The sequence below is a fragment of the Pelodiscus sinensis genome, chromosome 17, assembly GCF_049634645.1.
Source record: "Pelodiscus sinensis isolate JC-2024 chromosome 17, ASM4963464v1, whole genome shotgun sequence".
Taxonomy (NCBI): Eukaryota; Metazoa; Chordata; order Testudines; family Trionychidae; genus Pelodiscus; species Pelodiscus sinensis.
In genome coordinates this window covers 6,429,201-6,445,744 of record NC_134727.1, presented here as the reverse complement: position 1 = coordinate 6,445,744, position 16,544 = coordinate 6,429,201, and the positions used below count along the sequence as shown (strand labels likewise).

General features: G+C 40.4%; 1 protein-coding gene across 2 annotated transcripts in view; it reads left to right on the top strand.

Annotated features, from left to right (window-relative positions):
* The window catches only part of DOCK2 (dedicator of cytokinesis 2), a 497,337-nt gene that overhangs the window by 384,082 nt on the left and 96,711 nt on the right, over window positions 1-16,544 (top strand). For both annotated transcript variants that reach the window (XM_075900153.1, XM_075900154.1), the window contains one exon: window positions 5,395-5,473. In XM_075900153.1, the coding sequence (XP_075756268.1) occupies window positions 5,395-5,473 (79 nt within the window). The remainder of the gene's footprint in view (window positions 1-5,394; window positions 5,474-16,544) is intronic.

The window sequence follows — 16,544 nt, the reverse complement described above, 5'->3', positions numbered from 1 at the left end:
CCATTTTTATTTTAATGAAGTGGGGATTATTTAAATCCCTGCTTCTTTGACTATGCCGAGTAAACTACTTTACATGGACAGGAGCCATGTAGTCTAGATGTACCCTTAGATGTTCCATAGTCTGCTTTGAGAGAGTCAAAGAACATCTTTGCCTTTGTTTGTATCTACATAATGCTGAAGGTCTGCAGCTTTCCTCTTCCACCACCCATCAGAAATTGTCCCTAGTTCATACTGGGCCTTGCTCCCTAGGTACTGAAACCTGTTTTTTCTTTCAGTTCATTCTTCCATTCAGCAAATGCTTTATGCTTTTCACATAGGAGTTTGGAGAGGTCCTCTTTGTTCTCATGGAACCGATCCCGCTTTCACCTTTTCTTTTGGCCCTGCACTGACTTAGCTGTGTCAACAGTCACATGTTTAAACCGGTTTCATTTTTCTGAATGGGAAAAGTTTGTGATCAGAAACTGCACCTGATACTTGACACATTTGAGCTTTGCCGTCTTGAAGGTTGTTCTATTAAATTTGGGGTGCATATGCTGTGGAGCAACTGTGGTCTGCCCAGCACTCTGCACCGTGCGCTGCGCTGGTAATTCTGACATCAGGGATGTCTTGTTGGCGAGTGATAACCTCATCAGGTGCCGTTGTTTGGACTGCGGGGGCATCCGTGTCATTTTATATTGAGCATCAGATGGTGCTAGTGGTGACCAGACAGATTTATGCACATTTATCCAAGAGGAGGAGTCTATCTTTCCCGCTGCATGTCGTCCTATCACACCTTTCCAGCAGCTGCTGTCTCTACCAAATCTAGTGTTGAGGTCTCCCAGCAGGATGAATTTGCCGTATGGGATCTGATGATGGAATCCAGCTCTGAGTAGAACTCTGTGCTGCTCAGTACATAGGTACTGATGAATGTGACATGCTGGAGAGGATTCAGAGGAAATTGAAGTGTCATCAGCCGTTCATTCAAGCTAAAAGGAAGATCAGGAAGTTGTTTCAGGAGACACATTTTTATGCCATATCCAGCTCCCTCCTCTGCTTTTCCTTTCTGAATGAAAGTGTAATTTCCTCCTTGCTCACTGATGGAACCTTCTCTGGCCGGTCCAGTCTTACTCAGTGCAGCAATATCAACATTATAGCGGGCAAGTTCTCTGGAGAGAAGAGAAGAGATATTCTTCTCTCAGGCCTTTGTCCATAAGGGTGTGGACATTCCATGCCCCCAGGGTGAGTTTTGTCTTCTCTTATGGAACGGTCTGCCAGCTAGGATAGTCTGGCCAGATATCATGGGACAGGTGATGTTTGGGCACCTTTTTCTAGCCCTTTCCCTAAATAAAGGATGAACAGCGCAATCCTAAAAGGACTGCCCAGTTATCTAGGGTGCTGCCAAACTTCTCTGCTGCCCTAGGGATGGAGCTCAATGACTGCTAGTCCCCAGGCGGCCTATGTGTGGGATTGTGGCTGTCCTTGGGCATCTTCACCTGCTGCTTCGCCTTACTCCCATCACTGCAGGACTTAATGATATTATGATAATGAAAAGACTTACAAAGATACGCATGGGATGAGCCTTGTGAGAAAATTGGGGGCAGCATAACCATGGTGCTAATCTGCCTATATTCCGTGTATTTATTTTGAGAGTATGAGCGCTCTGCTTTATCCCTTATTTACTGTATTCTTGCCTCCTATTCCATCTATTGAGGAGCAGGTAACAGTGCATGGTCTCTGAATAGGATGTCAAAATCTGAATAGCTCTTGCCCAAACTAACCAATGGGTTGGCTACACCCGAAGTAAAACAAGATTTCTCCAGGTAGCTTGCAGAGAACTAGGATTTATAAAGAGTGAAAAAAATCCCCCAAAGGATTCCCGCAAAATCCCCCAAATCCGTCTATCAGAGCAGGTTTTTAAAATAAGAAAAACCGAGATTTTCGGGTGAGATTTAAAAGGGCAAATATTTTGAATGGAAGGAAACCTTTCCCACTGCTGGCAGCTGATGGTTACTGACTGTAGGGACTCTCTTGATTCAAAGAAGCCCTGAACTGGAAGAGATGGGGTGCCTACCCTGAAAACACTGACCCAAACCTCAGAGTATGCTCAATGGCGGTGAGGAAATTGAGGCCTGGAATGATGCAGCAGATGTTTGTTTTACCAGAGCTGTATACCTCAGTTTAAAATAAACCACGGCGTTTCATAAGCCCTTCTGTCTGAATGCTTCGCAAGGTCATGTGTCCCTATTGGGGTAAACTAGAGTGCCCACAAGGGTGGCAGACTGTGACGGGTGAGCTGTTCTGGAGGCATGAAGGAGTTCAGCATTGGTATTGAATCCTAAGGCAGCTGGGCTGTAGGATCTCACTTCCAGGAAGGGAACTAGACAGAGAGTCTGCACCTGACGAGCTGCCAGTGGAAGCTTAAAAGCATGTGGGCCCAGCATGCAGCCCCGCATCCTGCTGAGTGTCCTGCAGGGAGAATTTGCCGGCCAACTTAGCTGAGCTGATGTGAAAGGTTCAGTGTCAAGTAAAATTTGGCCAATTGGATTCATTCTGAGTTGAGGACCCTCAGCCTTGCCAGGCCCTGAACTGCATTACCCAGATTAGCTAAACTGGCACTGACAGATCACACTGTGCCCCAGATTTCTCTGTACCATTGCTCTTTGCGGATGCCGCTGGGGATGGCGTGGGAAAGCAAGACAGCAGCTGCAAATGGATTAAATTGCAGGCACAACTGGTATAGAAATCAATTAAACTACATTGTCTCTGCAGAACCTAAAGAATACACTACAGTCCAGTATGATACCCAGAATGCCACCTGCAAATTGCACCTACAAAACCACACCAGTCTTGGGGATAGGAGAGGAGAGGGCTATATTTGTGCACAGAGAGAATCCACTCATGCCCTATCTTCCTCCCCAAGAAGTCTGTAGCACTCTTCTTCTCAAGTCCTTTGCTCTGGGAAAGGATGCAACGACCCTCAACTTCTAGGCCATGTCTACACTACGGAGAAGATTGAAGATTCCATAGTCGATCTTCTGGGGTTCGAATTAACGGTTCTAGTGAAGACATGTTAATTCAAATTGAGAGGGCTCGCCCGTCGATGTCTGCTCTGATGAGGAGTAAGGGAAGTGAAAGTGTGCGCCTCTCGACCTCCCGCTGTGTGGATAACCCAAAATTTGATTTAAGATACTTTGTCTCCAGCTCCGCAATGAATGTAGCTGGAGTTGAGCATCTGAATTGGACCTTATCCCCTACTGTAGACTTAGTCCTAGAGAGAGGGATTCTGGTACAATAAATACATCTTGAAAATGCACTTCTGTTACTCTGAGCTAATTGCCTACAACTCTTAATTAGGGGGCCAACAGCTCATCTTGGTGTGGTCTGGTGCCTATCCCCTCGAAGTCTTGGGGACCTGTCCTCCATCCCTGTCCCCTGCAGGCTCCTTTCTGCTGGTTGTTCCACAGCAAAACCATCCCTGCCCAATAGCTTGGATGGTGATCTTAGGTGTAGGAAATCTCTCCTGACCTCCAAGGCAATGATTATCATTCCCTTTCTGTGGGCAAGGGAAGTTTGGTCGGAATCATTATGAGATCCTGAAACAATAGTTACATAAAACTGGAAGAACAAACACTGCCTTTAACATAAGTGACTAGATACTTCTTCTCCCTGTCAAACCCCATTGGCAGGTTGAAAATCCCATAGATTGTCAGCAAGGGATAAGAATCACCCCTTGCTCCCACTGCAACCATCCCAGTGTGAGGGACTGTGCAAGTCCCTCCCTGAATGGACCTGTCACTGACTCTGGTGATGCTTATTGGCATACCACGAGGTCTGTCAAGTCATGCAAGACCAGTATCCTCCCTGTATAGAGAAACCAAGTGGGGAGAGAAGAAGAGAGGTAAAGACGAGACCTTGTGTCATACTGAGGGGCATATTAAATTCATTCCTTGATTTGGAGGGATTCACGTCTACTTGAACTAAGGCACCAAACAAAGACACTGTTCCCAAAATACTTTCAAGGTACTAAATGTTACCTGCAGTGTTTGCAACCCAAACATTGCTGCCTCTTATCATTAAACCAGCTGTAAAGTAAGCTGAAAAAGATGGCTTTGTTTTTAAATTCCAAGATGACTGTTCATAAAATAATCATAAATAAGGAGCGGTACAACTGGCTGACTTTTTAATCTGAAGGTTTTATTAGAAATCTACAGAGGTAGACAGGGAAGTTTTCAAAATATGTGTTTTAATCTGGCATTTCCTTTAAAGAAAGCACAAGACTTGGAAAAGGTTTTGTGTTCCTAGCTTTTAGAGTCACAACCTGGTGTGGGATAATAGATTCTGATGTGGGTTTCTTGCAAAAAATAAAATGTATTATGACGATTTAGGGTATGAGTCACAATCTACTTGCAGAAGAAACTGTAAGGAAACATGGGATTACATAAAAAAAATCAACAAGCTATACAGTGTGTATTTTAATTAGGAAAATATACCTTATTTCTAATGAGCTAACAACCTTTATAATCATAAAGGGTTTGTGTATTTCTGGGTGACAGAACAATGAAAGGAAAGCAATAACATTTCTGTAAACAAAGCATAGCTGTCACATGGAAGGTAAATTGTGTATGAAAGATTTATTATACTGTGTGTTTTCCACAATTCACTGTAATGTTCAGCAGAGCAAAGACATAACATTGTCCATTTTTTTATATTGAAAACATAATTGCGGAACCTTCTGACAGTCAAATAATGAATGAAATACTCTGACAAAGTATAATGTATTTTAAATGACATGCTGATCCAGGGAATGAAGCCTCTTGTATTCTGTGGACGTGTGACTTCTACTCTTTCTAGTTTTGTTGGGCTGTAAATAAACAAGTTTTTAATTGCTATCAGACATGATTAGGATATCATTCCAAAGATTACAACCATAAACAGAAATGTTGGGATTGCCCTATAAAAAAAGGTTTTCCCCATTTGTCCTTGCAGCCTTGAAAGATGGTTGCACTGAACAGTGTCTTGTTTTTTCTTCACACTTGTTCTGTAAAAACACTTTCAGGGTCAGAGTTCTTTCCCCATCCCTATAAGCTGCTGATTAAGATATAATGTTGATTTAACTAAAAACCAGTAAACAACAAACGGAGTGGGTATAATTGTATTAATCACCTGCTTATTAATATTCATTTTATGGGAATTAGCATTACTAAATAAGGTTTTAGGGAAAGTAGTGATAGATGTGTGAATTGACATACTAAAATACATAAAAGGGTTTAACTGGTGCCAAATTGTTGCCACTCATAACGATGTGTTGTGGGTCCGAGGTTAATGTGCATGGTCAACAAAGGAGTTCCATTTACCCTATCTGCTTCTGGATGTCCTGTTTCTTCTCTAACAGTAAATCATTTTTTTTCTTTTTAGAGTGTTTTTAAGAGCTATCAACAAATTTGCAGAGACCATGAACCAAAAATTTCTGGAGAATATGGATTTTGAAGTACAGGTATGTATTTCACATATTCTTTTGTTGAGCAAGATTTCCTTAGATAGTGGTTTTTCTCTAATGAGTGATTAAATAGCACATTGTTACTCAACAGATGGGCTCCCTGTATGTAGTCAATGTCACATCTGTTTGGTTTAGTAACTAAATGCCAGTTCATTATATTTACTTGTGTTACCTGTGCTGAACTGACAGTAGGAGAGAAACTGACTGTATTCTATCCCTTCTTGTGCTATGTCAATGGAATTGGTTACTACATTCAACTAAGCTGCAACTGTGGAAACCTATAAGAGGCAAGAAGACTTCACCTATGTGGACTTAGGGGCATGGTTCAAAAAATGAGGAGTACAGGATCTTTCAAAAAAGGGGGTTTTTTTTTCGAAAGAACCGCATCTAGATGATATTTTCACTTTCGAAATACCCCTTTTCAAAAGAACGTGCGTCCACCATTATGCAAATGAAATATGGGAAATTCAAATCCTGGCTTCATTTGCAATTTCGATCTGTCTAATTTACATCCCTCTTGCAAAAGAGGGATGTAGTCTAGACATGCCCTTAGATTCTATAATCATGGTTGTTCTATCACTATTAAATATAACAGGGCATTAACAGGTGGAAAGATCTTAATCTCATTACTTATTGTGTATCTTTGCAATGCCCAAACTCATTGCATATACACTTCTATGACATTATTGGCCACTGATCTAACAAGAAAATTGTGTTCTTTCAACCAGCCTAAATGTTTCATTTTGTTAGGGAAAATCCCTCTCCTTTTTGACCCATTAGGTATACCTGTGAACTAATCCTCCTTGTAGCATATCAATCTTGTACATCAGTTTCAGTTTGTAATCGGTCATTGCTACCTCGGCTGATTAATCTGAAGCACATTGTTGTTGTTTACCTTTTCAGTGCTTCCTAAAGGCAAATTAAATATTTGTGACAGAGATCAGAATGGATCAGGAGGTGGGGACAGGGAACTCCCAAAATAGAGAGACTATGCTAACTGGAGAACAGATAGAGCCTCCATCAACATTCTGCTAAACTATACAGCTGTAGCTGTTAAATGTCAGAGCCCACATAAGCCAGTAAAAACCTAGTAATCTCATTTCAGATAACCCTCCAGTGGTAATATTGTACATTCCTGGATGTTCTGAATAGCATTCTGGCTGGACTATATTACAGTTTGTTCTTTCTCTGATTACTTATCAGATACCCGGAGGATTTGTATAGTTTAAACAGAATTATGGTAAATGTATAGTACATTTAATAGGGTCAGAGTACGATCAGTCTTGAAATAAGAGGTTTAGAAGTGGAAACCTGGAAATTATATGATTTTTTTAAAACAAAGAATATAAGCTTTGCAGCAGATGAAATAGCATTCTGCTGCTTACTTACTGTGTGTGACAGGTATGGTTTTCCTGGAGCTGGCTGAATAATGGGAAAAAGATTCTCTAATATATTTATGAATAAGGAATTCAAATTTGATTCATTGCTGTTCATGGAATCTTTTGTTGATTTATGCGTGACAGTTGAAATGGTTAGTTTGTATCCATGAAGATGTTCAGGAGCCCCAAAAGTTTCTCTACTTTCTACAGTGATCATTGTTCAGATCTGCAATTTTTTATTTTTTTGTGCAGACGGGAATCAGAATCAATACTGACTGACCAGTCCCGTGCCAAAAATAATAAATTGCAAATACTTGAAGTGAACAATTCCTGACCAACAGCTAGAGTAAATTTCTCACTGAATTATTGCCTTAGTGGGACTGTTTTCTAAAGAACATACAAACCTTTGAAAAAGGTAACATTGTTGACTGTTTGGTAATGAGCATTTGTAGCATTTTTAGTCTATTATTTTTGCAGAATAAGCTGTAAATGGTTAAAGCGTGACAATATTTTATCCAATGCTCAGTTAAATAATTGCAGGATTTTTCTTCATTGAGGGTTATCAAGGTACTTGTAAACAGAAACATTTCTACTCTAATTTGTCTTTAAGTGAATTTAAAGCTTGTGGAGTGGTGACAAACTGACATTCAAGGTCCAGAAGTTAATAAACATCTTCTAATACACACACAGCAGCTTCAATACAGGTACTCGATGAGTCTAAGATATGATGAGAAACCCCCTTAAATGGGGGTTACAGATTGCGTCTGTCTCTGTTCAATCAGTGATCTCTCTGATGAAACACTGAAGAGAGTATTTTTTGTGGTGGAAGGTTTTTTTGAACCCATTCTACCTGCTTGAATTGTCCATGAACGGAACTGGTATTATGGTATGAATATGCTTTGTTAAAATGGGTTTCAGCGTCACTAAAGGAGTCTGGCAATACACATTCAAACAAACAAACAAGCTTTTCTATTTTGACCATCAGAACAAATGGGAGATGGGGTAGACACACAATTGTGACACTTTTGTGCCTTGGTAATACATGCCTTGATACTCTTTGGGGTTTTTCCTAGGATTTTTTTCCCTTTATGTAGCTAATAGTTTGCTCATTGTGTGGTGGTTTCAGCACTGCAGGTCTTTGTTTTAGTATTTAATGAAATAACATCAGCAAAATAATTATAAAGCAGCATCTGTTTTGCAATGAAAAATACTCTGATTTTTACTTCAGAATCTTCTTGTCATTAGTTATTCATTATTTTGCTGTTCGTTTTGGTTTTTTGATACATAGCACTGACAAAAAATAAAGCTAAAAATTACTGTCACAGTTTTGTCAGAGGCTGGAAATGGATAATAGGAGAGGGATTAAGTAAGGATTACTTGTTCTGTTCACTCTCTCTAAGGCACCTGGCACTGGCCACTATTGAAAGACAGGTTCCTATCCTCCTACACAATCACCACCTTAACAAAACTGTTGTGAAATTTACAGATCAGAGAACTGGGCATTGATTGAAACCTGACATTCGACATGTTGGTCATCCCCAAGTTTTCAAACAACTTTTAGCTACACAGCTTTCATTAGTGTCAGTGGGACTTGTCATTTGGACATCATGATTTGAATTTGAAAAGAAGAAGGGGACTGTATTTTGTATTTAAAAAGGAACTAAATAAAATTCACTAATGGGAAATACATAGATATTACTTTGAACATTCACTTTTACATTTTCCTGGCTGTTTAAACAAAGGGAGTTTGAGTAAAATAAAGTCTGGATGTTTGTTATATTATATTTTCATCTTCACAGTAGCAATACACTTCTGTATCAAAAATGTGAATGCATTTACGTGTGCATATAAAAAAAGAGTTGCAACGTCTGCTAGAAATGTTGCTGATAGCATTCTTTGTATGGTGTTTGGGGATGGAAATGAATAGGAGGAGGATGTCTGTAAACAGCACGACGTTTGGTTTTATTTATAAAGCAATCAGCCACAAATTGATGGCACTTTTGTATCGAACAGTCACAGTTTCAGGATTAACTGTGCCTTTGACCTACCCCGCCCCCAAACACTCCCAGCTCTTCCTTGAGGACACTCACTTAAGGTTTCAGGTTTCATAGCCATCAACCCTCTCCGGTGGAGAACTGCACACCACAAGGTTAGGCTTTCAGTCACTCTGCTCTGTCCTCAATGTGATTTCCCCAGTTCCAGTACCTGTAGCTAACCTTGCACCAGGGCTGCAACAGTGTAACCCAGTTACTGATCAGCCTTCATGAAGCCAACTACTTTTTTCTGAGGGCCAAACCATCAGAGCAACAACATTTATTTAATAAAATCAAGTTCCCAAAGACTTACTAATAGCTCCCCATGGGGCACCCCCAACTGCAGCACAGGTGCTAAGGGGCAGTCTTTCAGACCTGTCAGCTGGGTTTGCTCTCCTGGTTACTAGTTTATATTCAGTTTCAGATCAAGAAACAAAGCCACCATGGGACAGTTCAGCCTTTTTTTAAAATAGGTTGGGGCCTTTAAACTGTATCCTCCTGTAGTCAACCACCCTCTCAGAGATGCTGGTGTGTATGTGTGTGTTTTGCACATAATCACTCTTAAGGGATTTACATTCATCACCCCCTACTTTTTCCAGATTCCACAGGAAACCCATCCTCAATGAGTCCAGAACACACAAATGCACATCACCGATACACAAGAATATTCTACAGCCCAGACTGGCCCATCTCAACATAATGACCTTCTAAGGTTTTCTTGCTTTGAGCATAAAATAGAATATGGTCCCAAAAGATGCTCGATGTGATTGACATAAGCCACAAGCACATTTTACTCAGCAGTTCAAAATATGGCATGATCTTAAGAAATACAGAAAATATTCTGCTCTTTAAATAGTGTTGTGTTGTGGATGTAGCTTGTTTGATACGTTTTTTTTTAGTTGTATTGAGATATCTTTTATAAATTATGCCCAGCTGTTGCAAGGAATTATGAATAAGTAATAGGATTTGTGCTTCTAGCTCTAATTCACCCCCTTTAAGAGTTTCAGTGTGTCTGAGTTACATAATGGCAAGATTTTTTAAAAATTAAAAGTTAAACCTTTTGTGGGATTGAGAAACAAAATGTATTCCTATTCTGGAGGGAAAACCCCTCTATCCCTATTCAAGAGTTAGACATTTTGTAATCGGTAGCTGCACTGTAGAGCACTTTCTGGTATCAGACGTGTATGTTGACGATTTCTGGTGTCAAAGAGGAAGGGATTCATGAAATCCCAAATGGAAGTATATAGGACTGAACATGTGAACAAGATCTAAATTAGATTCAGGAATATTGGGAGCCAGTATAGCCACAGCTAATGTAATATCCTGAAAGCAGCATTACTAAAGTACTCAGATAAAACAAAACAACAAATGGTCTGGTTGCCGAGTTAGTCTTTACAGAAAAAAACAACAAATGGTCTGGTAGCACTTTATAGACTATCAAAACATGTAGATGGTATCATGAGCTTTCGTGAGCACAGCCCACTTCTTCAGATGACCGGAGTTGACTGGAGATGAAGAAGTGGGCTGTGCCCACGAAAGCTCATGATACCAGCTATATGTTTTGTTAGTCTATAAAGTGCTACCAGACCATTTGTTGTTTTTTACTGTAGCAGATTAACTCAGCTATCCCCTGAAGCAGATAGAACAATTTTGGAAGAGAACAAGGGAGATTGCATATGTATGCAAAAAACATAAATATGGTACTGTGTTATTTATGGGCGTATCTATAAGCTATTTGAAAATAAGTATTAAAAGCTGCAGACTGTTTGAAAGGCAGTGAAAGGAAGATCTCTCTGTATAGAGAAAATACAATTTGTTAGTCCTTCAAAAAAGATCCCTGGGAGAAGATCTTGTTTAAAAGCACGGTGCAGTAACATGGAACATTTTTCATGGACATGACTATGTCATCTAACCAAACAGAACAACTGGACTGTGAAATGACTAAGCAAACAAAAATGGGGCTGTGAAGTCAAGAGTGAAAGCACTGGGGAGAATTCCACTACTGAGACCCAGTCCATTAAATGGAGGAAATAAGGTTGCTGATCTTTTTGTGAGATTCGAAGGCAGGATTGCATTTTAACTAAAAATACGCATCCGCCTGCAAGGGAGGAAAGGATTCCAAAATGGATAACAATATATATATTGAAAGATATAAAAGGGAGTGATATAGCTAGAGAACAATGATGAGTCTTTTTAAGGTTTAAGATTAAATGAAAGCTATATAGTCAAAATCAAAAATATTACACTCTGCGAAGACCAACTTTGATAGGATGCAGAATACAGCTATGATGTGCTGCTTATATTCTATCAACGGGTTCCCAAATACACTTCCATCCTTAGCAATTCTGTGCTCTGGGTGCATATATTTATTGAATTGAAGGATGAGAGATTGTGAATCAGTTGCTTTTGCATTTAAACAAACATTCATAACCAAGGAGGGAGGCAGAACCTCCTCACAAAGAAACTTATGTCATGTGGCATTTGCTGGATATATTACCTCTTTGATTTTGAAAAAAATATTGGAACATAATCAGCACTGAGTGTAAAAATGTGGAATCCCAAATTTTGGAAGCGTTACCCTCTAACTTCGGGTGCTGTTGCAACCACGCCGGGTCTGAATTTTGTCCCCTGATAAGGCATATTGCTGAAGTTTTGTGAATTGAAGGCCTAGCAGTGGGGTCAAAGATTGAGGGATTCTTTTCTGGGAATTTGATGACAATTTCTGCAATTTAGTATCATTTTTCTATTCCAAACAGGAAAATAAATGCTATGAAGAAGCATTTATGTTTGAGTTCCAGAAATAAGCCACTTGTTACACGAGAGGATCTGTTTAAATTGTCTGCTCTCTGAGGCTTTTACCTCTTGTTGAGTTTCATATGGTTTGAGGAAGACTCTATCCAGGATAGACCACTTTATCACTAGTTTATTAGATCTTCACAATCTCTTGTCCTTGACTCTGAATGCATGGCCTTAAACAGTCAGATGATCTGCAATTGATGAACAGGGGAATGAAACTGACCAAATCTCTGTTCTGAATGTAACCAGTTGTGTGTGAGGTTTTGGACTCTTACATCCTAGCTGTGCACGAACACCTACCTTGCTAGCTGATCCATAGGATGCATAGAAAAGCAATCCTTTCTTGGAACGACACAGTTTTGTCTGTATGGTGAGCGATCTTCTTGATGATCTCAGGTTGTTTTTATTTGGTATTTGAGAATTATTTTGTGGATAAGGTAGGCAGTAGTTGGCTAGTATGGTAGTGGAACCTTGTCTAGAAGAGACAAATCAACTCCACTGCTTGAGGTTCTAGCAGTGTTGGGAATGGGGTAATTCATGACATGTAAACTATATTCAAGAGTATCTTACCTAGTGAAGTAACTGAGAAGGTGCTGCCTTCATTATCTGAGCCACAGGGCAAGCTGACAGCTTTTTGGAAAGAAACAAATCTTGAACCTTTGTCTTTCATATACCGCCAACCAAAGTTCATGGAGTTTTGCATGCACCAGCACTGCAGAGTTTAGGCTGGTACCAAGTATGCTTTACATACTATGTATCTGGGATCACTCAAGTAAAGCAATTAGCTTAGGAATGAAGCTGAGCGTCTTGAAAACGTGTGTATTTAGCAGCATGTTGTATGGATGTGAGACATGGGTGATAACGAAAGATTCAAAGGGAAGGATATTGGCATTCAAGAGGAGTTGTTATAGAAAGATTCTGAGAATAGGATGGATGCAGAAGGTCACCATTGAGGAATTATACAGGAAGATACAGCTGAAAGAGAACCTACTGCAGAAGGTTATACAACGGAAGTTACAGCTATTTGGGCATATCTGCAGAATGAATGAAAAGTTAAGACCCTGGTATTCGGCATAATGAATGGTCCAAATAGGAGAGGCAGACCCCACAGAGAATGGGTAGATGATATAGTAGATTGGTGAAGAGCTAGTTACAGAAACGAAACCACTTCGCACTGGACAAGGAAAGATGGAAGGAAATAGTGAGGAAGGCATCGGACACCAATGGACGTTGAGCCCATAGTTTTTGATGATGATGACGTGCCCTATAAGTACAGGATAGACTTCAGTGGGGAAGCATTAAACATGCATTCTGTAATAGAAGTAACAACACAACAGCACAACAGAGTTACACAAGGACAGGAAGAATAACTGTAAATGGAAAGAGGGAGTATATATCTTTATAGTGGTCAAGTTTGCTGATCACATAACATTGTCAACCCCACAAACACTGTAATGAGAAAACAAATTCAGTGTGATTAGGATTGATTAGGTATATGAGGCGATTGTAAAGTACAGTGTGTGTGGGGGGGGGTGGGGGGGGACCAAACATATTAATCAGATCTTAAGTTTAGTCACCAAATACAGAGAGGAGGACAAAAATGGTGACTATACACCAACTCTCTTTGCTCAGTGTTGTAGTTAAACAGGAAAACAGTGTCTTCATGCACAGAGCTATGGATTTCCAGTAGAAGTCATGGCATTATATAAATCACTACCCCTCTGAGTTTAGGAAAATATATTCATTCCAGGCCAGTGTATTATTTGAGATGCATTAATGAGATGGGGGAAATCAACAAAGAACAAAGCAAGTGATTTGATTAGAACATGGGGGAGGTATAACTGTTGAAAAAATGCTTACATGGAAGTTCAGTTACAAAGAAAGACTAAAATAGGAATCATAGAGAACACTATGATATGAAAGGAACTGGTAGGTTAGATGTAGTGATTGATAAACACATGACGGTATATTTCACAACTGTACTAATGTTCTTTACTGTATATTTTTGAAGTGTGTCTGTCTGTCTATCTGTGAGTCCATTTGTTCAAGAATGCCTTCTAAACAATAAGAGCTAGAACAACCAAATTTGGCATACAGCTTCCTCTTATAGCTTAAAGCAAGGCCAGAGTTTGGTTGTGCCGGGATAATGGGATGAGCCTGGAATGAGATTGCTTCTCCTCAAATAGAAAGGGAGGGGTCTGGCAGGAGGGAGTTATACTACAGAATGACCACAGGAAGCAGTAAGGGGCCAGAGATGGGGACCAGGACAGCTATAATCCCATTGGTCCAGCAGCGAAAAGGGGTGGGGAAAGTTACAACTATCTTCTATATCGGGGTGGCCAACTCGTGGCTCACGAGTTGCATGCGGTGGCTCTTCAAAGAAAAAATTGCAGCTCCCACATCCGTGACTCTTGGCTCTGAAAAAGGCGGGATGTTTCTGTCTGAGACACAGAGCCAGAGCCAGAGTCGCCGCATGGCTACTTTCAAAATGACCACCTTAAAAGGGCAATGCCTGCTCTGCTCTTAAAAGGGCGGCAGCCGGCCCCTTTTTTTTTTCTTTACAACTTTTTTCCCTCGGCTCTTTGCGCTGTATCCACTGCTATTTTGTCTCTTCATCTGTAATGAGTTGGCCACCCCTGTACTATAGAGTTCAATGAGTTTGTCTGTGACATGCACCCCTTCCCAGTTATGCCTGCTGGAGCTGCAGCAGCCATGGAGAGGCACTTCTCACCTGGCCCCAAGCTGCTGTGGTGAAAGAGGGCTGGGGCTATCCTCTCTCTGCCCAGGGCAGCCTGCATATTGAACCCCTCATCCCTAATACCACCCCAGAACAATGATTTAAATGAAGAAAAACAAAATTGAGTTAAGGACCTGAGCAATGCTGTGTAAATCTTCTAGTCTTTGATGTTTTAACTTTTTGCTTGATTCTCCTGCATTTTGCATGTATTCATGAGATTCCTAGGAGAGTGGCTATAAATGACACTGTATTCAGTGTCTATAATTTTCTTCTTTTACTGTTTTGGGGAATGTTTTTTGGCCTTAGCATTCAGTGCTCCATTTCTGTGATATGTAACTCCTCTGAATGAACTATAAAAGCATTTTCAAAAGCCTGAAAAGACACTTTTATGTCTGTTAAATAAAAGATGGATTGCATCCACCCAGACTGAAAACAAGAAGTCGCGGTCGGGATGGATGTTGAAGAAACACATTTCAGGCAGAGATCCAAATCGTCAAAGAAATTAGAGATGGAAAACAGCTTTTCGCTCATCCAGCTTTTTCTCAGTTTCTTCACAAACTGCTATTGAAATATGGAAATGCCCTTTTTCGAAACATCTTAAATGCTATGTGTTCCCCACTGCATGTTTGTTTGCAGATGCTGTGTACACCGGATACCATCTATGTTAGCGTTACGTTTGTTTAGAGTGTCCTACAGTTTAGAAATAGTTTAGAACCAGCGTTAAACTTTCTTTTTCCTTGGTTGCATTTGTAAAGTGAGGATAGTAATATTTCCCGACAATTCATGGCGTGGTATGTACAGGACATCTTTCAGGATCAGAAGGAAAGTTTGACAGAAGGTGACAGCCACCCTTGCTGTAGACAACAACTTCTTCTCTTTGATTCCCCCCAAGTTGTTTTTTAAGGATCCCAAAAAGCAGTGTTCCATGAACCTGGAAAGATGTAGATCTAATTGTCACAATTGTCCCCAAATTCAAGATGCAACTGCTCAGGTCTAAGAATTCCATGGGTTTGCAGAATGGATCCCGAAAGGTCATTATATACTCCCTGCTCTTGGTGTTTGGATATGATGTAATGTGCTAATGTCATTCCCAAAGTAACACTATTAACTGCAGAGTCCTTTTGACATAGTTTGGAATTATAGAGAGTACGCTTATTAAGTATGCAGAGGATACCAAGCTGGGAGGGGTTACAACTGCTTTTGAGGATAGGGTCATAATTCAAAATGATCTGGACAAATAGAAGAAATGGTCTGAGGATGAAGTTTAATAAGGACAAATGCAAAATGCTCCACTTAGGAAGGAACAATCAGTTTCAAATCCACAGAATGGGAAGCAACTGTCTACGAAGGAGTATGGCAGAAAGGGATCTAGGAGTTATAGTGGACCACAAACTAAATATGAGTCATAGAATCATAGAATCATAGAATAATAGTACTGGAAGGGACCTCGAGAGGTCATCGAGTCCAGCCCCCCGCCCTCAAGGCAGGATCAAGCTCCGTCTACACCATCCCTGACAGATGTCTATCTAACCTGTTCTTAAATATCTCCAGAGAGGGAGATTCCACCACCTCCCTTGGCAATTTATTCCAATATTTGACCACCCTGACAGTTAGGAATTTTTTCCTAATGTCCAATCTAAACCTCCCCTGCTGCACTTTAAGCCCATTACTCCTTGTCCTGTCCTCAGAAACCAAGAGGAACAAATTATCGCCTTCCTCCTTGTGACACCCTTTTAGATATTTGAAAACCGCTATCATGTCCCCCCTTAATCTTCTTTTTTCCAAACTAAACAAGCCCAGTTCATGAAGCCTGGCTTCATAGGTCATGTTCTCTAGACCTTTAATCATTCTTGTCGCTCTTCTCTGTACCCTTTCCAATTTCTCCACATCTTTCTTGAAATGTGGCGCCCAGAACTGGACACAGTACTCCAGCTGAGGCCTAACTAGTGCAGAATAGAGCGGCAGGATGACTTCACGAGTTTTGCTTACAACACACCTGTTGATACAACCTAGAATCATATTTGCTTTTTTTGCAACAGCATCACACTGTTGACTCATATTCAACTTGTGGTCCACTATGACCCCTAGATCCCTTTCCGCCATGCTCCTTCCTAGACAGTCGC